General features: G+C 40.2%; 2 protein-coding genes across 2 annotated transcripts in view; both read left to right on the top strand.

Annotated features, from left to right (window-relative positions):
• The first annotated feature begins 1144 nt into the window (after window positions 1-1144).
• LOC311356494 (mortality factor 4-like protein 1) lies at window positions 1145-12199 on the top strand. The gene is made up of 12 exons (XM_084476282.1): window positions 1145-1288; window positions 1739-1785; window positions 1884-1951; window positions 2083-2169; window positions 2454-2534; window positions 2660-2685; window positions 2876-2964; window positions 3397-3498; window positions 5899-5990; window positions 7703-7875; window positions 10290-10374; window positions 11662-12199. Exons 1-12 carry the CDS (start codon window positions 1249-1251, stop codon window positions 11744-11746), a joined length of 975 nt encoding a protein of 324 aa, XP_084332408.1. The 5' UTR covers window positions 1145-1248; the 3' UTR covers window positions 11747-12199.
• Window positions 12200-14359: 2160 nt separating this feature from the next.
• The window catches only part of uacab (uveal autoantigen with coiled-coil domains and ankyrin repeats b), a 48155-nt gene continuing 37515 nt past the window's right edge, over window positions 14360-24999 (top strand). Inside the window, exon 1 of the mRNA XM_084476317.1 lies at window positions 14360-14516. Within this exon, the coding sequence (XP_084332443.1) occupies window positions 14469-14516 (48 nt within the window). The 5' untranslated portion in view covers window positions 14360-14468. The remainder of the gene's footprint in view (window positions 14517-24999) is intronic.

The following is a 24999-nucleotide window of genomic DNA, read 5'->3' as shown; positions in this document are numbered from 1 at the left end:
TGTTTGCTTAATGAACTTCAAACGAAGCTGTTTTCATTGAAAAGGGACAGAACAATGCAATGGATACTGAAGCATAACCTTATGCACAAGTGAATGAGATAAATGTTAGGCCTATTGATCCAAGGGGAAATTTGGGAAAATATTATGTTGGACAATTATGGACACAGACACACACAAACGCGCCCGCACAAGCAACACTTCAAGTCAATAGATCCTTCAAAAACGCAGTATTAGCCAATGAAATGTAGAATTATTAAGTTGAAATGCCGCACCCTTTGAGATGAACCTGACATGTTAGCAGTGCAGGTAGACTAGGCATTCACGCAAATATTTAGGGAGCGAGAGGGTGCTCCTGTCCGTCATTATTAAGTCTCATTAGATAATCAATACCATGGATGAGTTTATACTTTCTTATTAGGCCTAGGAGGTCTATATTTAGGCAAACCAACTGTTATTATTTTTGAACGAACGAGCAAATGAACGAATAAATAGTAGCGGGATGGATGAGGGGTGCGTAAATTACGCCTACCGAAGCGAATAAACTAAACAACACAAGTGCATACAAGGGGGTGGTAAAAGTAATCAATAGGCCTAACGTTGGATATATGTTGATGTGCCTTAAGTAAAGCCATTCGTGTAAAAAGAAAACAAGTTCATTTTAGATCAGCGTGTGCTCACGTTATTTGCCAGCAAAGAACCAAAACTTGTGTTTAATTGTTCAGCTCGAGTTGATTAATCATTTAATTAGGCCTACCAGAGATTTTGATAGAACGTTCACTATTTTGTTATTACCTTAGATATTAGATAAGATCATTATGTAATAAAATGTTATCTTATCTCATCTAATCGTGAAACCTCTAGCCAGGTAGTCCTGATGATGTCTTAAAAACGTCAGCTCCAGCCTCCAGGGTTCATTAGGCTGCATTTCAATTCCTTGATTAATGGCTTTTGAAAAATGACAACTAATAATATAAAAATAACAACAATTAAAGTGAAGGTCAAAAAGGCAGGTTTTTCACAAGGCTAGTAATGTATAACGCTCTTACTTGAGTCGTTGTGCTTGTCGTGGATGATGACTACGTCAGGCACAGTCACGTGACTGGCGCCTCCCGGAAGCGTTTTGAGAGACGAGGGCGGCGGCGAATCCATGGACGAACCACATCCTCCTCCAGTGTTGTATTTGGATGAAATGGAAACTGGCAATGTGTGAATTTGATCATCCAGAGATCCGATCAGTTGAGTCTGTGAATGGCGCCAAAACAGGACCCTAAACCTAAGTTTTCAGAAGGTTTGTACAACGGGAAATGATGCACCGATTTAAACTGAATTCGTTCCCGTTGTCCAGAGGGGGCGGGTTTGTTTTTTTTGTTGAAGCCCAGTTTCCAATATCTATATTATTGCGAAAATTGCGTTAAATGTGAAATGAATCAGCAATCGCCACGCATAAAAAGCTAACGTTAACAGCAGAATTTGACATAGAGGATTATTTATCTTAGTCTATCTGTCTACCGTATGTTAGCTTGCTTAGCTAAAGCAGCTGCATTGTGATTGGACGACAGACAAAGCGGCAGCTTTTGTTGCCCAGCTGATTCAGTACGTGAACTCAATAAGGGTGCATGTGATTACATTAACATCAGTTATCAAATATACATATTCAAAGTAATATCTTTAGCATCTATGTTACTGGTAAATAATGATTAGACCTATACATTCTTTGTGTACCTGTGCTTCGTTTCAGGGGAAAGAGTCCTGTGTTTTCATGGGCCATTGCTCTACGAGGCAAAGGTTTGTCACTGCGTGCTTCTTACGTATTGGTTTGCTGCAACAACAAGACATGACAACAAGTTCATGTTTCATGCTTAATATACATACTTTTATTACAGTGTGTGAAGATCAATATCAAGGAAAAGCAGATCAAGTACTTCATTCATTACAGTGGATGGAACAAAAAGTAAGCTCTTCTACCTCAAATACAATGTTATGGTCCCCTTCTAATGAATTATGCCTTGGAGTGTTAATGGTGTTTTCATCTTGATTTTGTTTTTAGTGCTGCAACATAAAAAAAACACTTTCTCCTTTCAGCTGGGATGAATGGGTTCCTGAAAGCAGAGTTCTCAAATATGTGGACAGCAACCTTGCAAAACAAAAAGAGCTTCAAAAGGCCAATCAGTAAGTGAGACTTTTGCCATAACAGACAATTATCTTTTAGGAAACGTTACCAATAATATGACACATAATTGTAGTTTTTAAAATAAAGATAAATAATGCATGTATTTAGAAATACCTGGCACTTGTCACACCACAGTATATCAGACCCCATTTAATGAAGCAGTATGTTTGAATCTCTATCTATCTAATCTATCTCCTGTTGCCTAGCTACCGTTTGCTTTTACGTGTCAGTAATGAGATGAAGGGTTGACCTATGCCTGTGTTTTTTCTGATTTGCTCCACAGGGATCATTATGTTGAGGGGAAGATGAGGGGGGCAGCACCAAGCAAAAAGATTGCTGCAGTGCAGCAGAAAAATGTTGATCTGTGAGTCCCAACACCCGCTTAAAAATAAAAAGTTATATCATCTGTCTTTTAAGATACTTAATTTCATAACCTTTTCAATGCGTAGACATTTCAGATTAACACACTCTCACTTTTTATTTTTAAAGGAAAGCAAAGAAGAGCAAGCAGAAGAGTAAGAGAAGCTTTTCACTTGTGGATAGAGCATCCTCCTTTTCCATCGATTATCCATGTGGAACTATAAACGTGTGTGTGTGTGTGTGTGTGTGTGTGTGTGTGTGTGTGTGTGTGTGTGTGTGTGTGTGTGTGTGTGTGTGTGTGTGTGTGTGTGTGTGTGTGTGTGTGTGTGTGTGTGTGTTTTGCAGCCCCTGGGGCAGGAGAGGGCACTAGCACCGGAGAGATGCCCCAGGGACCAAGGAAGAAGAGGGCTCGGGCAGATGCCACTGTTGAAAGTGTATGGTCAAATCCAATCCTTCATACCAATTCTTCCAGTACTCCAATACCACACTTTGTGATGGCGAGGCAACTCAAGCATGTTCTGGACCTCAGATACATTTCCTATTACCTCTAAAGAGTACACGTATTAATCATCCAGTTCATGATTATTACATTTGTGCTAATCATTAGTCTCCAATGGGAATTATTTGTATTTATTTAAATAGAAGAACCCCACTTTATTTATTTACTTTGTATGTGTGCCTGATTAGTTCCATGGCACTCAATGATTTTTCATGTGAACAATCTTTTTATTTGCCCATTGGCAGCAACAGATTGTAATGTGTGTGTGAGTGTCACAGGTGAAATCCTTTTGAACATAGGGTCTTTCTGAGAAAGCTTGTGTGTACATCTTGTAGATGCGTTTGTTTCAAATCTGTCTTGTGTCCAGGAGGAGATGTTCACCAACCGTGTGGAGGTGAAGGTGAAGATCCCAGAGGAGCTAAAACCCTGGCTAGTAGATGACTGGGACCTCATCACCCGGCAGAAACAGGTTAACAAACACATACCGGACACACAGAACAAAGGAGCATTGTGTATGTCCTTTTAGAGGACATGGTTGTCTTGGAAAAAACAAAAGCACGACAATTCTATATATTATATTATTTCTTATATTATGTCCCAAAGGTGCCATTGTTTTGATGTGTATCTGCTTTATGTTGGCCAATAATGGAACGCAGTAATGGGCAGATACAAGGGGTTATTACTTTTTTTTAGCTTGTGGCCCAAAAAAATCAGACTCATAAAGCTGTAGGTATGCAGGTTAATATCCTATTTTCCCAACTGTTGTATATTGAGTACACACAGCTATGACGCCTGTTGAGTTTACAGAGTTCATTATCACTCCGCGCCTAACTTGAACTGTTGTTTATTTATATATAAAAGCAATAGCATAGTTCACTGAAGCCTAAAAATATGTTGATTGCTGGAGAGGGTGGAAATGTTTTAAAGCAATAGGCACACGGTGAGTGAACTCGATAGTAGACTAAATTGCCGGCAAACCAAGCTACCGTCTCTAGCCTAGCCTTCTCTCTGAAGGACGCTACAGTGTGTTGCATAGAAACCGCCATACACTTTGCAGGCAGCCAGGAGGGACTACTTTTTTGTATTTGTTAAAAAAAAATGCTTTTCAGACTTTCTCGCTTTTTCAAAATTGAGGGTGTCTATGGCTTTCATTTCGCCATTCTTAACGTAACCGTTTTATAAAAGCAATAGATCACGACAGGCTGTGGTATGTTCTCATTATACCACAGTTAAGAGCTGTTGTCCGTCCCGACGCACGCTGAAATTCAATCATAAAGGGTTAATTCAAAGCACCAAATGATTGTTAATGCATATCAATGATCCTATTAATCAATAGTACGTTACAGAAAACCACGGCAACAACCAAGAGGCATTTTCTGATACTGTACTCGGGAGTTCAAAAAGCACATTTTGTTTGGAGGCCACATGAGTGTAGTCACAAACAAAATAAGATGCAGCGAGTGGCAAAGTTTTGCTGCTGCGTTTTAATGCAGCGAATGCATTAGACAGGACAGTCGTGTTCAATGCAGAGAATTTACACCAAAAACCATAACAACGTTGAAATAAACCGTTGATAATATAAAAAATGTATTAACGCTTGCTGCAATTCTTTCAATCTATTTTATGTTACCTTGGATCTCAGCAACCGATGATGATCATTTCATCAGTTAGTTACCATACAGTTTCCTCTGCACTCCGGGGGTGGGGATTGTGAGGGTGAGAAAGCACTGATTAAATATTGAGCTGACTTTGATTTAAGATTTGAGTTGGCTTGGACTATATATTTTAATTTGAGAGGTGCTTATAGAATAGTTATAGCTCAGTACAAGCCACAAATGCTATTCAAATACAGTGCTGCTTGGAATGTTCATGATAAAGTGGATCTATACTGAAAGTTGGATATTAGGTTAAATTAAATGTGTGACAGGCCTCATTATAGTATCTGGCTTCTATTCAACACCTCAGCATCTGCTTAGCCAACCTCACCTGTCTCAAATGTTTGGACGTATGGGTCAGAGTTACGTACAGATGTGCACATTCTTGCCTCATTTGTTTTTATAGATCACATATTTTGCATTGGAAGTGACGTGCGCCTAGCCTATTGCCGGACCAATTTGCAAATGCCTATTAGACTGGATCATCAGATCATCTTCAATTTCCAAGGGGTGTTCAAATGACACAATACAAAATGCCTCTGGACGCAATTTGATTAACCTACCATCAATCAGAGCAAAGAAATGTCTAAGACATCACCTGCAGCAACGTTTATTGTTTATGAAAATTCCCCAACAGAGGGGGTGCAGATATGCCAGAGCAAATAACATCTGAGCTCACAGATATGTCTGGTTCCCTGGCTAGCGTATGCCTCTTTCCGTCCCCGTTTTATGTGTATGCAAGGAAAGGGTTATAATTGAGACAGCTGAAAGTTTAATCACATAACACTATGACTAACACCAATCGTAAACCAGTTATCCAATATGGGGCAGGTTTGATCCAATGACGGAGCGCCATATGAAAGCGCTGTTGATTCATCTTCACAAACAACTAGCATGGGTGTCGCTAATGTGCCCTTTTCATAACTCTGATTGGTTGTATATCCAAACTCATCAATAACTTTTGATTGTCTGGCGATAGCTGGCTAATTCTAATCTGGTCCAATTTCGTGTGAATGCGTTTGGTTCTAAAACAAAGTTTTAAAATTTCAAGCATACTGTAACAATAAAATAATTGTACACTATCAAAGTACATCTTTGTTACAGAGATGATTTGACATATTAACATGTTTGTGTTTTTGACTTTGACTGTTGGAAACAAAAGTCAAGGATTATATTGTTAGTTTTTTTTTTTTTTGTATTTTTTTTTTTTACAGTTGTTTCACCTACCGGCAAAGAAAAACATTGAGGCAGTCTTGGAGGACTATGCAAACTACAAGAAATCTAAAGGAAACTCGAATGACAACAAGTAAGTCCAACTGTAGCACTGAAACAGACGGCTACTACAATTAACTACTGCCACTTGAGTACCTGAGTACCCACTGAGTACTAGGGCTGTAACGATACACCAACTCACGATTCGGTTTGTATCACGATTTTTGACCCACGGTTCGATACATCCCACAATTTTTTAATTTAAAAAGCATTTTATTTTAACAACATTTACTTATTTAACAATTAACTGAATGTAACATTTAGTTGGAGGATGCTTGCAGGTAGGCAAAAAAATCCTATTTTAAAATATTAATGTCAAAAATAAATAATTGTAATTTGAAAGGTTGGCAGCACTAACCAGCGTTCCCGCTAGAAAAAAACAGTGCCAGTCAAAGTGACCTGCGGAGGTTTTGTTTTGCAGACATTTTGATGATATGCCGGTGAAATATCCTATTATCGCTTCTTAATTAGGCTATGTAGCTTAAATAATGTCATAATGCCGTATAGAATGCAACATGTTTAATTGCCTAACTTTCAAATAGATGGGAAAAAACATGAACGTCGCAATAACGAGGCATAGTGTTATGAGTCGCGTATGTGTGTGCGCAAGAATGGCAGTGTGTGTGTGGCGTCAGCGAGTAAGTGGACGAGCGAGGAGAGCGAGTGGTAGTGTGTGTGTGTGTGTGTGTCAAGCTGCTTTCACACAGCCGCGCGGCAACTCGCCGCCTCCATTCATTTCAATGAGGGAAGAGGGCGGCAGAGGGGAGGCGGTTACAACCACAGCGGTTGGACCAGGAAGCGGTTGCCATCCCAGTGAACGCGCACAGATTTTGCCCGTGTTGAAACTTCCGGCGGTGGTGGCAGCAGCCGCTTTTAAAAACGCCTGGCTTTCACACCGCCGCTCAGGACCCTCTGGCAGCGAGGCGGTTATCACAGCGTTTACTGCTCGGCGGTGTGAAAGCAGCTTTAAAAAAACAGCGTGTCGCGATTCTGCCTTCTCGCACCGCGAGACAGGTTTGGTTTTGATACACATATCGTTACAGCCCTACTGACTGAGTACCTGTCTCAAAGAAAGCCGCCACACTCCCTCTTCAACTCCATTTCTGCCCAGGGAGTGTAAACAAACTAAGCCTTTTACCCAGCATGACCCTCGATAAAGACCTTAGCATTTGATGCCTTTTTATAAATGTTATCTCTGATGATTTGATAGTGGTACCCCAAAACCTTAACTTCACTAACTGCACTCACTAAAAGAGCCCGTCCCCCTCTTTCCCTAATATGGGCTGTAGGTAAAGTGTGAGAGCTTTCATTTTAATGTAATTTGTGCGAAATGCTGTAGCCATCTTGTGAGTAAAATGCTCTGGGAGAATATCTGTCTCGAGTTCACTGTGCCTACCTGGTTTTTATACAGCTGCCGGATAATAATTTACCAATCAGAGCATCTCTTCCTGATAAGTTTGTGGGAATCCGTCTTGACTGTCAATCACACATTTACTTGTCAACCACAGGTATGCCACATTTCTCTGTGGCGGAGAAACAGAGGAAGAAGGTGACGAGACTGTAAATATCTTGCCCTTTTCTGCTCCCTCTGCTAAGTGCTAACAACTCTCGAATCATGACCTACAACACCTTTTTATTTATTTATAAGCAGTTTCAAACCAGTATAAAGTGCCTGGCCATCGACTGCTTTGTGGGTTTCCTCCACTGAGCTGATTGTGAGTGCGGGCTCCCCTGTGTTGTTCTCAGGGAGTATGCGGTGGGAGAGGTGGTTGCAGGGATACGGGAGTACTTCAACGTCATGCTGGGCACCCAACTGCTCTACAAGTTCGAGAGACCCCAATACGCCGAGATCCTGGCTGAGCGCCCCGAGACGCCCATGTCCCAGGTCTACGGAGCGCCCCACCTGCTGCGCCTTTTTGGTACAGAGAACCCACACACATGCACACAAACACACATGCACCAACACACTCTGCACAAGAGAAAGTCAAAGTGTTATAGTATATTGAGTCATTGCAGAATGCTTTGAGATAAGCACGGCGATAAGCTGATTTACAACCTTTCTTTGCCCTTCATTTATATTGGTTGTTTTGCATCCAGGAAGCAAAACAGTCAGCAGGTAAAAAAAAACATCCAGAAGGCTCTAATCCAAATAGTTTACTGATTGATTGCACACCAAATTGTTGTGCAATTTACATCTGAACACTTCTTTGTGATGAGCAGCTTCCAAACAATGCAGACAGCTGCACCCTCCCTGAATTCATGTTCATTTAAAGGTCATGTTGGTCATGTCATGGGGGGTTTGCTGTCTGACCGTCTGACTCTTTTACAGGTGGACCATTTATGCTTATTTTCCTGCAGCCTGATCTATACACAGAGAGTGAATGAAGTTTAGATTATTTTATACTTTTGTGTAATATTTACTATTTATATTTACTATTTTTATTTTACTACATTTACAACTACGTTTTGTTGAAGCTAACTGCCCCATTTCAGCATGTTCTTGGCCCAATAAGAAACTCAGATAAGGTATATAATGGTCTTTTCATAGAAGCCATTTTCGTCTTCACCACCACCTGGCAGGCCAGAAATCAAACTAATATTTTTCAAGCTGGCAAGGGTGTCTATCGGTGGAACTTCAATGTCTTTAACCAAAGGCGTGTTTACACTGCCAAATATGCGGTCTTATGCACACATTTTTCATCCGCGTGTTTACACTGCCCAAGGTAAATTGCCTGCTTGAGCTAGCACCCCAATTTACCCTCCCAGACCCTACACACATTGGCGGTTTATTGGGTTTCATTCTGATGTAAATGCAATGGCTCTGCGATTCCGGGGGGGCTTGGGTAGAGGTGTTGCTGCAGCAATATTATTATGAGCAGTTCTAACTGGAGAGAAGGTGATATCCGTGCGCGAGCTGCTGATCATGTGAGAGGTGATGCAGTCGCATTAAACAAAGACGTTGAAAGATGGTGCATTCTACGAGAGAGACGCAGAGAACTGTCCTTACGAGGCTTTGTCAGGATAAAAAACAAGTGCTCAGGAAAATAAAGAATATGTTGGCGTTTTTGCACTTGTAAATAGTTAATAGGTGTCTTCATTCATAAAAAAATATGAATGAAGTATGCAAATGCAAATTATTCTAAAGAGGTCTAAACTCCGTGCGCAGCCCCGCCTTCTCCCGTGAACCAAGAAAGCCCACGTCGTGAAGACGGGGGATTTTACCCCCTCGGTTTTACACAGGAAACTTGAGATAAGACGGTGAAATCGCCGGGCGTGCCAAGCCGCGACAGAACCGGCTTGGCAGTGTAGAAAGGACTCAAGAGTCTCACAGGACTTCAGATGCTTTGCCCATAATGAACAAATCTGCACCAGCTAAAAATCTATGCTCAAACTGACTGGATGGTTCAGTTGAGGGTTGTATGTAATGTATTTAATGTGAACACATACTTGCACTCACACTAATGAGGTGTTTTAGCCACTCATGAGTGTGAGTGGTCCTCTGGCCAACAGTAAGAGCTTGTGTAAAGGTCAGCCTTGTTGGGTGCAAGAACGACTTCCAACATGTCTTTCTTGAGGTCCACTGAGGTGAATATGATGTAATGAGGCAGTCTTCATTGACATGTTGTATGCATCCAACCTTCCAGTACAGATGGAATCTATCTTTTATTGGCATGTTTTGATGCCAAATCAACATAAATGTTGCAGCTCACACATAACTTACACATGACTTATTAAACATAACCACAGCTCATTTTTGTCACCTGCAATGTTTATTCAAAGAAGACTAATCTACAGATATACATTTTGAAAAAAGATTACAAGCTAAATAAACCTTGAATTGATTTGAGATTTTTGTGTGGAATTGCAGTATATAAGATACAGACAACTTCCTGAATCACTTTGAGCGTGCATCTGTCCTGCAGGCTTGTTATTGATTGTAAGGGCTGAGCATCTCCTATGGCTGCAGTGATGTGTGAAATGTTGTTCCCTTTTATCTTTTTTCGGCCTTGTTTGATATGGCAGGGGGTATCATAAAAGAAACACTGAATGTTTTTTTGTTATTACGTTTTATAAGAATGTTCTCACTTTACTCTAATGCGTCCTATCTCTATCTACTGATTAACGTAATACCTCTGACACCAAGCATAATGCCACTTTGTTGTTACTGTGTGCGCTCTCTGATTTGACAGTTAACCCTCAGAGTTGCTTGGCATCTGCAAAAGCAATCCTCAGAGCAGCCAAAGTTATAGAGTAGCTTTAGAGAAGCCTTTTATTTGTTTTCAAGAATTTGTTTTCCAAACCCTAAGCTGTTAGACTTGTTGTGTTTTCCCAGTGCGTATCGGAGCCATGTTAGCCTACACGCCGCTGGATGAGAAAAGCCTGGCTCTTCTGCTGAATTACCTCCAGGACTTCCTCAAGTGAGTATAGCCCTTGAGTGGCATATGCCGTCACCAGGGGAGTCTTGCAGTGGTCTTGATTCTTCACTCTGCATTCCAAGCACTAGCTAACCTGACAACACTTAATACAATAAATTACATCAACAATGTACACCACAGTGGAACAACGTGGCACAACAATCTAATGAGACAAGTTACCAACTTCTTGGTTAACAAAACCGAATGCTTGGCTTCAATTAAAAAATTTGGATCAATATTTTTGTACATGCCCTTCATATCATGGACACTATCTCAGGGAATGGGCCACACCTGTTATCTGTTCAATTGAATTAACAAACATTTGCTTGTTGCGGGGACAGATACATGTGTGCAAGTAGATCTACTCCAGAGAGGAGCTGGAGTGACTGTGAGGGTAATGGCGCTAGTGATTTGCGGGTTGCTCGGCTGGTTAGAGTCATGATTGTAAAACTTTGATAGAGAACATCAGAGATGAATGGCATGAATGGTAGCTGATGTGCGGTGATTCATTGATTAAATTAATCACAGACTGTTAAAGTATTTGAAGTATTATTTCATGTTAGGTTTCATTGTCTATAGAACACCAACACACACAGCCATACAATGGGGTTTTGCATGGACCATTTACAGTCCTATTAGCAATAAACTATTAAAGGATATGTTGCCCAAAAAAATTCCATATATAGGTTATATCTACAATCAAATTTCTATGCTTATTCAATCAGCTTGTATATCCTCGTAAAACCCTATTTTATAGTCATGGACTCCTAAAATATGCATTTTGTTTGAGAGTTGACACAACTCAAATATATTTCCCCCATAGTTAATGGGTATTAGGTTTAATTATTAGTCTGTGTATTTGCAATAATGTCAATCAATTAGATTTGAATACATACAAACTCATGCATGCAAATGCCAAAAGTTGATTAAGTCTATGATTAACTCTGGTCTGCTCTGTCTTGATGTTGCTAAATATGCCAGTACCTTTTTTTGTGTAGAAGAACTGTAATGTAATTATATTCCCCTCTGGTTGACTCTTATCTCAAACTCTGTCGGAGTTGTAGACCTTCAACTAATGTTGGTGGAATGGTTTATGGGCATGTAATAGTGATCATTCTTCTGCAACATTGATCCTCTTGTGTCCTGGCATTCTCCCATTTAAAACCAAAATTATATGTCGTTTTTAAAAAATATATATATATATATGTGTGTGTGTGTGTGTGTGTGTGTGGATGGCATTTACACAATAAAATCCTTCCCATGGTATGTCCCGGCTGTGTTTGATTGCAGGTACCTGGTGAAGAACTTGTCCACGCTGTTCAGTGCCAGCGACTACGAGGTGGCCCCGCCCGAGTACCACCGCAAGGCTGTGTGAGAGCTTACCGGGTGCACTTCAGTCTCCTGTCCTAACACAGCCCCCACACAGCATACCACAGCCCTCACAAGCCCCCCTCTTTGAGTGGAGCGCACCTCCAGGATCTTTCTTCTCTCTTCTTTCAAGCACCCTCATCAGGAGCCTGATGCGTCTCTTAGAAGCAATGGAAGTCGAGTGGAGAACTCGGCAGCTCGTTATGTTGTAACATGAACTCACCCGCGACACTCTACTCTTTTATTTTTCTCGGTTCTCTCTTTTGTTCAAACTGGTTTACTCTCCATCGCTGAAGGAGAAGACGCGTGTTTGATAAACCACGAACATGTTCGTTGACTGTTCTGTTTTTTGATGTTTTTGTACGTTCCATTTTTACAGTTGTCTTTTTAACTTGATGTCGGATGTGCATGTTTGTGTTAGTGAGCATTCTCACATGATTTAGATTTTTTTTATATGACATTGGAATTGTCTTGTGTTTTTTTTCTCCATTTGTAATAAAGATGTATTTACATGATTTGTTTGTGCAGTTTTGTTTTATTTGTCTGTCTTATTTTATTCCAATTTTAGCTTCTTTAGTGAGAGAGAGAAAAAAACGGATGTGTACTAAGGCAAATGTGAAAAGGCTTAGGATTTCCAAAAATGTATTGGATTCATCAACATTAAGCTGTTTACTAATTAATTCAGCTGGAAGTTACAGTGTCCATGAATGAGATACTTCTCCCAAGTATCTCACTTCCTTTCAACAGCAGTGGAAGTCTAGACCCAATGGTCACCCTGTTGCTATGACGTCTAAGCCAGACAAAGACAAACTTAGGATGCCATTCAGCGGACAATGAATGTTGGGGATTGTATGTTGGATGAAAGGGAGCATGTCCAAGTTGGTATACAAGTCTTCCCAGCAGTCCTGTGGTCATAAGCAATATATCACGACAGGCTGTGGAATGTTCTCATTATACCACAGTTAAGTGGTGTTGTTCGTCTTGACGCGCAGCGGAGGGACGGCGACCCCCTTAACTGTGGTATAATCGGGGCCAACCCTGTAGACCTGGGGGCCCTAAACAGGATAATTTTGGGTTCCTGCTTTGCGGTTGATAGAGTAGTTTTGCCACAGAGAACAAGCAACTGTATGCATTCATAACCTTTATGTTTTTTATCCATACCTCTTTGAACATGATTAGCTGCAATTATTTTACTACTTATTAAGTATACTCACTGAAACAGTCAAAGTAAAGCTTACACACCTACCACATTCTACTTTTACTTTACTGTCTGAATGCCTTGTACATTTTAAAACAGCATTAACTGTTTTGTCCACTAGGCGGCTTACAAACTTTAGTATTAAAACATTTTAATTTTAGGTTATCATGATCAGACCTCTCTCTCTCTCTATATATATATATATATATATATATATATATATATATATATATATATATATATATATATATATATAATTAAGCAATAGATCACGACAGGCTGTGGTATACGCTCATTATACCACAGTTAAGGGGCGTTGTCCGTCCCGACGCGCAGCGGAGGGGCGGCGACCCCCTTCAATGTGTATGGCGAAATGAAAGTCATAGACACCCTCGATTTTTAAAAAGCTAGAAAGTCGGAAAAGCATTTTTTTTAACGAATACAAAAAAGTAGTCCCTCCTGGCTGCCGGCAAAGTGTACGGCGGTTGCTATGCAACACACTGTAGCGTCCTTCAGAGAGAAGGCTAGGCTAAAGACGGTAGCTTGGTTCGCCGGCAATTTAGCCTTCTATCGAGTTCACTCGAACTCGATAGTAGGCTAAATTGCCGACCGTGTGCCTATTGCTTTACAACATTTCCACCCTCTCCAGCAATCAACATGTTTTTTAGGCTTCAGTGAACTATGCTATCGCTTTTATATATACATAAACAACAGTTAGTTAGGCGCGGAGTGATACTGAACTCTGTAAACTGAACGGGCGTCATATCTGTGTGTATACGCTCAATATACAACGGTTGGGAACCAATCAGATCGCTTGATTTAGGCCCCCCGTTTTATAAAGGAACATTAACCACCATGCCTAAATCATGCTGAAATGCTTACACATGAATCAAATAAAAATAAATAGTACGTTTTAATCCCAATTTTGGATGGAGGTTGATTCTTGTTGCCTTCACTCAACCATCAGCAGGTGGCGTTGTTTCCCTGTGTGTGTGTGTGTGTGTGTGTGTGTGTGTGTGTGTGTGTGTGTGTGTGTGTGTGTGTGTGTGTGTGTGTGTGTGTGTGTGTGTCACACCTACTAACGTCTGTATCTGATCCCGAATTATCATGCCTCAATTACGACATACAATGACGCACTACAAATCACGAAATGTATGTATGTTTTTTCGCCGAAACAATTATGCAGGTGTTTTTTTTGTCCAGGTAAGGATGACGTCGGAGGCCTCTCTGTCCTACGTCGTCCCAGTGCCTTTCAAAAGTTCCCAAGGCAAGGAGTGACGCTGTAGTCAACAAGGAAGTCCTTCCCCATGTCGCCTCCCATTGGTCTAAACGCCACAACGACCGCTGATACTGCTGTTCTATTGGGTGAGCTGATTGCTCATCGACAAGTACGTTCAGTTTGTGGTTAGGCGTCAGGTGAAACGAACCCAAACGGGAAGAAATAAGTTAGAAGTTTGCGTAAGTAACTGCGCTTTTAAGGATTTGTACACTTCGACAGAACGTATCTGGTATCAAGAAATAATAGGACAAAATGAAGAGTCTCAAGTATCGACTGAAAAAGCATGAAGTTAACATCATAGTAAGTTGTAGCCTGTATTGTCTGTTTTTAAGTTATTCGTTATTTCATTTGTATAACTTCACTTGAAGTTGTGTTATGCCTGTAGCTCTACTTTTTGCCATCGTACCTTTTGCTTAATTTGTTTGCAATACTACCATTACTCTGACCTTGTCGTTTAATTCGCCGACAAGTTCCCGCTGTTATGGCCTATTTGAAACCAAAATGTAGAAGCACCTGCTTGAAAACTGGACGGAGGAAACCCGTTTATCCTACCAAGTCAACTACATGGAATACTTCGTGAGAGGAATACATGAGATGGCCTAGATTGGAGAAATACACCGCGTTGTTCCACCGTGCCTTAGGACTCCAATATAAATCAGTGCAACAAAGTAACACTTATTTGGTTGTTATGAGGGATAACCTACTGAGGGCCTCTAACCCATGAGTATCTCATGTGCTTCTGGTAATGTTTTAGGGTGTAGACTAGACTGCCCTTGTACATTGTAAACAACAATCGTATCCTTTGGTTACGAATGCATAAGACTAGTCTAACTGTATCGTGACACTGGGACGGTGTTTCAAAATGAATTAAATGGGAGTGTTTAGTATACACAGTGTACAATAGTTTAGCTGCCGTTTCATTCGGCCATCTGACAGGACTTGCGCCTACATGGTCCTTGCTTACAGAGGGTGCAGTGGGTGTTGGGCACTGCGCTGCAGGGCTCCCAGCAATTACCATGAGAAAGGCAACGAGCCTGAGAAGCTGTATGCCATGTGATGAATGCTCTGGCTGGCCTTCTTTAAGTGGGAGGAAAACTCCTCTGGAAAGGAATGCCTCGCACATTTGCATAGCTGGAGCAGTCCCCTGTATCAACTCGGATGTGGCGTTATATTGTGATAAGAGAAAACGTAGGCTAGGTCTACCTCACTTCATTATTGTGTGCCTTGGTTTGTTGTTTAGCTATCCGTAAAACACATATAGTATCCAACTAGAAATCTGAAAAGTCTTTGGTTGTGTCCTGTTTCTAGATTTAATCCGATATAGGCCGTATATTAAGGTACCGTACATGTAGTTTGAGGTTGAAGTGGTGGAAAGGGATTTTGTATGGAGGGGGAGGGGGCGTGTAATGACATGAAACCTGGAAGCAATGCTCATTCGCACACTTTTAGTCATGAGTAGGGAGAGGACCCACTATGGAATGTGAGCAAAACGGAATTCCATACAATCCGAGTAACGTGAGAATATTTCCTCTCCCTTCTTGAATAATATTTTTACTTCTCAACATTCCTTATCTTTTTCTATTTTTTTTCTATTTCAAGTTGTTCCTACATGGCCCTATCAAATGTTTTGACTCTTAATGAGTTTCTTCAGAAATAGACATATTTGATTTATTAGTATCATCATTATTAGTATTTATAACATGACTTACATCTGTCCTGCACACCTAACTTAACATTATTATACTGTGATTATCACTTTAAATCTTCTGTGTACAAATAGACCATACATTTCGGTGATGTATGTCATTAAGTGACACTAGGCATCAGTCAGGTAGAGAAAAATTGTCTACCATCACTGCCAACAGCTGGATGACATACATTTCGGTGATGTATGTCATTAAGTGACACTAGGCATCAGTCAGGTAGAGAAAAATTGTCTACCATCACTGCCAACAGCTGGATGAACAAATTGCATGCGGCTGGTGTGTTTGTATCATATAGTTTTCCTAGTGTGAAAATACCCAAACAGGTTTGGTCAGAGTTCTCTCTCTAAATATTTTAGTCTTTTGCTCACTTGGTCAGTACAGGGATAACAAAGCCATTTGTTCTACATTTTGGGGTATGTATTTCCTGCGTTTGCACGATTGACTCTCTATTCAAGTGTGATTTCAGATTTTCCAATATTGTTAAGGCAGGCTGACTCCCTAGCTGAGGATGTGTTTCTGGTCGTGGGAGGATGGTGCCGGCATGGGGGTTGGAATTCCTCTACTCAATAAGTTTTAAATCTGCCACGCCTAGATTGGCCCGCTGCCGCTTGTTTTAATCGTTGAGATTACTCATTCTGTTTTTTTTTTCTTTTATGGGTTAGTCAGTTCATCAGAATCAACTCAAACATTCAGGATATTTCACAATCAAATATACTGAATGTTTTCAGTTATTTGAACAGAGTAAAGAATGGGTTCATGCAAGGATCCTTTCCTTTATGCCATGGAGTGGGTCTTACCTGAGCATATTCCTGTCAGTCAGTGGTATTCAGTGCATTTACATGACACTCAAGAAAGTCGAATTATCGGGTTAGTCCAACTATAATTGGATTATTAAGATGCATGTATACACCTCAGTCGAGCTAAAATCGAATCAAATTGGGTTTCTCATAGTCGAATTAAGACCCCAGAATATTAGACTATTAGTTGATTTAAGCGTGCATGTACGGATTGGGATTGGATTATGCGTTCTGCGCATGCTCGAGATCTTTTCCGGGGGCTGTGAGCCGGAAGGCTGAATTAAAATTCACCAAAGGCTGAATTAAAAGTACATGTTTTCTAAATGTGGGTCATCAACAAGGTTGTAAAGTAGTAACTTCGGGCACATCTGTCAAAATAATTTTTTTCAGTTTTTTCTCATTTTTTCCGACATGTTTTCAATCTTTATTCATTCATTGCACCTCGGCCAAACTGACGGGGATATTCTCTGATATTATGAATCTTAAAGACTGCGTCGGGTTCTCAGACACTCCTATACTTCCAAAACAAGTAAAGAAGACTTATAGTGCGGGTTATCTCACCCATGGGGGAGAAGGAATTGGGGGAATGCCGTATATGGACGGGCGGCGGAGGGGCTGCTCCGGCGGGAGAGAGATGTTTTCAGTAGACCACTGTCAATTCACTTCGGGTCCATGTAATTTCTCAGACGGTCCATTGTTCCGACCTCTCAATAACCCGAAAATTCATTGGTCCTACAGCCCACTAGTTTGACGTCCCTTTATTAAAAAAATAATAATAAACCCTCCGCTCTGACATCCCATTGTTCTGACTGGCTTTTGGGCGGCGGAGTCCGCATACGACAACAATCCCTTTCTCCTCCATGTTCGGTTCAATCTGGACTTCAGAGAGTCAAAGACAAAGTTCCTTTCCCCCAATTCCTTCTCCCCCATGGGCGAGATAATCCCCACTACGAGTCTTTACTTGTTGTGGAAGCACCAGAGAGTCGGAGAACCGATGCAGTCTTTAAGATTCATAATATCAGAGAATATCCCCGTCAGTTCGGCAGCGGCGCAATTAATGAATAAAGATTTTAAACATGTTCAAAGAAAAAAACATTTATTTTGAGGTGACATGGACCCGAAGTGAAGTGACAGCTGTCTACTGAAAACATCTTTCTCGAATGCCGCCTGAGTTTGTTGTTGCTGGTGACGTAAAGAGGTCTGCCGGTGGTTCTATTACCACAAGTTCCAATGTTCATTTTCCCTCAGTCAATTATTGAAATGTTACTTTGAAATGGGTCAACCATTCAGCTTCAATCTGATTTAATCATGTACGAATTGGGGAAAAGACAACCATGTCACTACTCACTACCTATATGTAAGCAATATATTTAGAGGGGATCAATTGTGAAAATCTGACTATTCCTTTATCTTTTCCAGACCACTAATGATGGTGTACATTGAAAGCAAAGAACAAGGAGAATTTAGTTGGAACGTATTGAAAACAGACAGCAAGCATCATTTCAGGATTGGTTATATGGATTAGGTATAGCCAATAGCCATATGGTTTTACTATACATGACAGAATAATTGTTATGAAGATGTTTTAAGGATATAACATTTTTAATAAAATACTTATTCAACTCTGGACCCTCCTCCCAAATGCACATGGGCACAAGAAACAATATACACATTTTCCTGCTGCTGCATGCTAGGATCCTTCCTAGCATTCCTTAAAGGCACTACAAGGAAGTTCCTTTTAAGAAATATTCAGAAGACCTTCATTCATATTATGTTTATTTATATTTTAAATGCAATGCCTTCCTTTCTAATGCATGACCACAATTAGAATAATTGTTATAATGCCTGAGATGCTTTTTTTAAAGACGTTTGTTCTATTCATTTCAGTTATAAGGGATGGATGGAAGAAGGATTCTCTGATTGACTTATTTTCACCAAAAGGAAAGAATTGGTTGGGCACAAACGATTAAAGGGATATGGCAGATGTGATTCTGTCTGTGCCCACTCATCCAAAGTAACAACAAAAAGTATGAATGTTTTTCTGTTGTTTGAAAATGGCCCTGCAGCTTGAGTTTTAGATTTGATTGTGTTTCAAAAATGAGACATTTTAAACACCATTCCCTCAATGAAGGCCTAACCGAAAACGCATGCCCAGGGACCTTTGAACCTCCACACCCAGGGATGAAGAGCTGTGAAGGGAAATATTTGGCAATAAACAAGATCACACGTGATAAGTGAACGATTAACATCCTCTCTCAAGGTAAACACACATGTTTGAAAACTACAGATTATTTGACTCATGGGAGAAAATGACAACCCTATCTGACTGAAATTCTTGTCTGAAGTGAAGTATAGCTTGTTAATAGAATTACAATTGGTACCGTCCTGAGCTGTTAGGTAATGCTTACCTTTCCTTCTTCCACTGCTACCTGATGCCTTTCTATATGTATTTTACTTGTTTGAGCTTTAACTCCCTCACGACCTTGCCCAACCATTCAGGCTCATAAAACACCCACTACCTTTTCTCATGGCCGGTAACTGCCTGTCTGCATTTTTCCCCTTGTTTTCAATCTGATCACACCCAGTAGGATAGGAGCTTTGCGAACAAAAGAGCCGGGATTGTCCTCAGTGGGGTGGTGTTGTCTTACTGCTAAGAGTAGAACGGGTCTAGGTGCTGGTGAGGATGGTGTGGTAGCAGGATACGCCACAAGGGGATGGTGGGACAATTGGGATGGTTTTGCATTGGGAGCCATTCTGGTGAAAGTAAAAGCATCTCAGCTTTCAAGGTTATGTGGTTGAGTGGGAAAGTGCCCTTAATGGGCGACCATCCCTTAAAAGGTTTATGTGGAATTCTAGTGGGTTCAGTTCTAGTGTGTTATATTACTTTTGGAGGATCTTTCCTTGCCAGTTTGAGATATTGTGTTGCATGTTGTGCTGCCATTGAGCAGTGTCTGCCATTGACTGTTTGAAACAAAATGGTAAACATATAAACATTGTTTTTTTGCTTAATTAATTTGTATGGTGGACGGTGTGAGAAAGAGTGTCTTTATATTTGTTGGTTCATGTCTGACTGAATGTTGCAGAGGGTTTTCAGTTTGAGTCATTGTGCCCGCCAAACTGTATACACTTGCAATGAACTTTTCTTTTGTAGATTTACATTGGATCCCAGCTAGGCACTATCCCCTGCAGCTTCCCCAAGGGGAACTGCATTAAACCCATGGGTTTACCTGCCTTATGCATTCCTAAAGAAACCAGAATGTACAGTATAAACGGTATAGAAAGTACACCGGTGTGAATTTGCGCTACGGTATGGATTTTGACGATACTGGTGTGACCGGTAGACAGTGTTGTGTGTAACGCGTTACTAAGTAAGTAAATACAGTAATATAACTACTTTTTCATGTAAAAAGTAAAGTTACACATAACTACTGAAAATATGATAATGAAATGTAGTTCCTTTTTCAATTCTGCGCAACATTACTTTTCCCAGGAACAGCGATACTTCCTTCTCAGGCAGTATGCTATTGTGCAAGCACACAGGTGCACTTGCACAATAGTCCCTTCACAAGCTCTCATTCCACACTGTACGAGAGCGCTGGTAGTGTGAAGCTGTCTCTGCATCTCAGACATCGCTTCTGCAGGCATTTTCCAAAGCCAGTCCTTAAGACAAAAAAAGCCAGCGGTGGAACGAGATAACAAAATACGTCACTTTTTACCTGTGTAAGGACATGGTTCCCTTTTAAATGTTGAAAAAATATTTCACATTTTTTCTATGCAGATAAAATGAATATAATACTGTTACCGTCTATGCCTCAAATCATACCGTGATATACATTTTAGTCCATACTGTAAAGCCCTACTCAACACCCTGTCGTATTCCTTTTTGGCAATATCTATTTCGGCTGATATGATGCAACATCATATCAATCTTAAGTTGACGAGGGAAACCTGGGAGTAATGGGAACATGTCCAGGAAATGTAGATGTTCCAGAATGTATTGCATATTGCTCTTCAATTAAATATAAAAACGTTATTCCAACTAAGCAAAAGTTTAAAATATGATCTGTTGGAATCAGATGTCAGAAGATTATATGAGCAATGTCATATTTTAAGATTTAATATTTTTCTTGGGCATAGACTGTTGGTTTTCACAAAACTGTTGGTTTGACAATGAAGATGTATTCTCCAAATCAGTCAGGGAAGAGATTCCCTGATTGGTCAGAAATAAATCGGTGTCTATGTCCTGTGTGTACCACCTCCATCTATTGTTTTTTTTTATTTTATTAATTTGATTGTAATTGTTAGGTTCTGACCTACCAGGGGAAAATTTAATTAGCCACAGCTAACTCTGACACTTTACATTTACATCTAGGGTTAGGGTTAGGTTATTATTAGGGATGCACCAAAATTTCGGCCACCGAAACACTTTTATCACCGAAACAACACGGCCGAAACAGGAAATTGTGATGACGCAAACAAAAACCAGTGAAACATTCACCATCATCAGTGAAACATTGTGAAACAAATGACACCTCTAGCTAAATGTAGTAATCTAGAGAACCAGCTACAACCTTGTTTTCATCCAAACGAGCCGTCTTTAGCAACGGCTCGCTATGAGACAGCTTCTATGAGCTGTCGGCTATCAGCCGCGAGTTTAGGGACTGTCCGCAAAGTGCCGACAGCTTCTATGAGCTGTCGGCTATCATCTGCGAGCTTAGGGACCGTCTGCAAAGTGCAAAACGGAAAACGGTGTTGTATTATATGTTGTATAAATATTTTTATACTTTTAATAATTGTAATTGATTTATTCTGCAATGCCTTGATTTTAGTGAGGTTAGTACACAGTCATAGCTATAAATGCAATGGTAGGCCTACTAATAATTGGCATAATAATTTATTTAGGTTTTTCGGTTTTCGGCCTTGGTTTCCTAATTTTCGGTTTTCGGTTTCGGCCAAGAATTTTCATTTCGGTGCATCCCTAGTTATTATTGTGTACTGTCCAGCAAAATAAATCTTGAATAAATAAATACAATGGGAGGCAAAATGTTACAATTCTCACAGCGCATTTCACTCACAAATAGCAGATTGATGGATAAGCCATGTCTAAAGAATTACACTGTAATAATAGCTCTTACTAGATCATATACCTGCAGCACCTTTTTCGCAGAAGTGTTCGGAGATGTTACGGCCAAAGCATAGTTGTTTTTTTTTATTTACTGTGGACTAATAAGAATTGATGAACCAATGGTATATTTGTTGTCTGCCATTAAATGAATAAAGGGCAGTCAAACATTCGTCTGTTGATTCGTCTGTTGAAGGTAGGAAATGAGTTCCAGTCGAGCCGAGTTTCGTATGTCATTTATTTTGTTGAGATGTGTGCTTGCATTATTCCAAATAATGTTCAAACACAGATAAATCTGTAGTGACAAAAAGACAGATTGAGAGACTATGGCCCTGTCCCATTTCTCCCCCCTTAAAACTTCCACTTGGTTTGGAGTGCCCTCAACAGTAAATCTTCCACTTCGTTTTAAGCCTGCATCGGACCTCACTACGTTTTGAGGGTTGATTATGAGGGCAATAGCACTCCCCCTTGCTCCCTACAGGAATGGGACACCCTACCCCTACACGAGAACGCGCAAAATATAGGGTTAGGGCAAAAATATAGGGTTAGGGGAGGTATAGGGACGGGGCCAAAATCTGACACAGAGACACTGAGTTATCAGTCCTTGCAAGCCTCCAAAGTGTGTGTGTGTGTGTGTGTGTGTGTGTGTGTGTGTGTGTGTGTGTGTGTGTGTGTGTGTGTGTGTGTGTGTGTTGTCATGTTACGGTTTTGACAGGTAAAAATGGTAATCCAGTGGTGACTATTTTTATTGATATATTTCAATATCGATCTTTGCCAAGTGGCTCATACCAGCCACCAAGCTTATACAGTGTTTCCCAAACATAGACTTTACTTGGGTGGGCCGCCCATGTATATTAGCAGCCATCAAAGTATATTTGGAGGCTCATTTTAGCATTTTATTTATATTTTCATATCCATCCGAGAAAAGGTTGCCACCTGCATTATAGTTTATCATAGCACACACACACTCACTCACACACACAACTGACTGTGATTAGAGTCTGTGAATAGCCCCTCCTATACACTCTGAATCACAAAATGATCATAAGCGGGAGGAAGGGTTGTTGTTGTTGTTGGCTTTACCCAGCAGAGAAGACGGCTTTTAAAATTCCTGAATAGAATCAATCTCAAGTTCACAAATCAGTTTGCCAAAAAACTAAATATCGTATACACGTTCTAAAACTCAACGAGTACTGATTACTTATTTTTTGGCGCTTTTATGTTTGTGTAAAAAGTCAGCAATAGTTTCCACCAATGTGCACACATCGTCATTTATTTTAGCCTTTTTTGTATATAGTATGTGTGTTACATCCATAACGGGACTCCACTGGTAGTTGGGCTGTTGTTTAGGGCAGGATTTTGGAATGGTTTGTCCCAAAGGGGAGATCCCTTGTACTATATTATCTGCTACTTCACTCTGATCACCTGACCCTTACAGATCCTTGATCTGATACAAAAGCAGTAGATCATAGGCTGATCACGCCATGGCTGAGATCACCTGTCATGCAATCACAAGCAGTGGCACCACACACCAGACAACAGGTGAAGTGCTACCAGGACACTTTTTGTCCCATATTTTATAGTTACAAAGTATGCAACCCTAGCTCCCAAGTAGAATCTTAATTATTTTGGAAACACAGTAATGTGTGCAGTAATGTTTTCAAGTTACAACATTCAACACACTCATTAAGTTATTTCTAATGTGATGGTTTTGACCAGGGATAACAGTGCTGGGCTACCCCACAATTGAGTATGCCATCATGTAACATTAACTACAGCTGTTGGTAGAGAACCCATCTATTGGTAAGTTCTGGCAAGTGAACGTTAGGTTACTTGCGCCTATTTTATTGCATGTGGTTTGCCCTCTGAACTGCCAAGCAAAACTAGACATTGTGTTGTGCGGAGCTTCAGTCTTTCTGGATCCAAAATGTGCTCATCACATACAAACTTGAGGATCTGTTAATATATGCAGTTATTGCATTTCTAGAGCTCTCAAATGATGGTCCAAAAATGTATGGAAAAAAATATTATTTTCTACTAAAACACAATGAATGGCAAGATATAACCATTCGTCTTGATGCCAACGGCTTTCTCCAGATCTGCACTACTGGGTATGAAGGGATATCGGTCTTGCTTTTGAATGGCACAAATAGTTGTCATTCATGATTTTTCTGAGAGAGTTGATATAATTTCAATCATACTCTCTTCAATAAAACAGTGTTGTTCCTGTTTGTCTGAGCCCTTGATGTGGAACTTAATACACATACGTTCTTGCTCTCAATGTCACCATGCACAATGGCAGTGTAAAACCAGATACAATTTCTGATATAATTTGAAGACTATCACTTGCTAAGCATTAATCATGTAGTAGTTCTAGTAGCTGGAAGAGTACCGTAATGCAGCTGCTGCAGTCAACCATTTGCAGATTGTTTGTGCGGCATATTGTTTAATCTATTTTTAATCATCAAAACATCTTCAAAACAATGATTATTAAATGTAATAGTATACAACAATGTAGGTGAAGCCATCATCTGAACTTGCCTGAAAACAAGGCTGTTTTTAATTCTTTATTGTCGTAGCGCCTGCCAAATACATTATTGGTTTTATTGGTTTTCTCACAGAAATCTGTTATACTTTCTGGTATCTTTGACTTCTCGGTCCTTGAGACATATCGGTTGTTTGATGGCATTTTAGAAACAACTGCTTGAGGAATGTGTGAGGGATTATTTATTTTTATAGTCTTGTGAAAATAGATTACTTGATTATAATTATAATGTGTATGTTATGATCATCATCAAAAGTAAAGGATGTGCTCCTCAAATAAAAAAACAATAGCCCTGGACCCACAAGGCGACTTTTTGAAGTCAGGGTCGACTTTGGCAGTACACACTAAACGACTTGAAGATCAATCTTGCCTTACTGTCAGGTAGTCCAGACTTCTGGCTACTGGGACATGCGGGGGTCCACACATGAAGACTCAACTAGCAAATTCCCCTGTTCTTAATTATCTGAAAACACTCACAGACGGGAATGAGATCCGCAAGGTATATTTGTATAATAGCTGCTGGTTTTAATGACAGCTCTTCAGAACAGCACAGTAATTACTACTGAGACAAACTGTGAATGTGTAGCGTTTCTTTTTGCAGGTTTAGACAAAT

The sequence above is a fragment of the Micromesistius poutassou genome (genome assembly GCF_964030765.1).
Source record: "Micromesistius poutassou genome assembly, chromosome: 12".
In the NCBI taxonomy this organism is placed as follows: Eukaryota; Metazoa; Chordata; class Actinopteri; order Gadiformes; family Gadidae; genus Micromesistius; species Micromesistius poutassou.
This window is presented reverse-complemented; position numbering and strand designations above follow the sequence as displayed.

Bases quoted from the DNA above. Each gene is read 5' to 3' on its own strand.
- LOC311356494 (XM_084476282.1), top strand. From the start codon at position 1,249: ATGGCGCCAAAACAGGACCCTAAACCTAAGTTTTCAGAAG. The intron at 1,786-1,883 runs GTTTGTCACTGC...CTTTTATTACAG, and splicing joins CATTGCTCTACGAGGCAAAG to TGTGTGAAGATCAATATCAA. The intron at 5,991-7,702 runs GTAAGTCCAACT...TGTTGTTCTCAG, and splicing joins GGAAACTCGAATGACAACAA to GGAGTATGCGGTGGGAGAGG.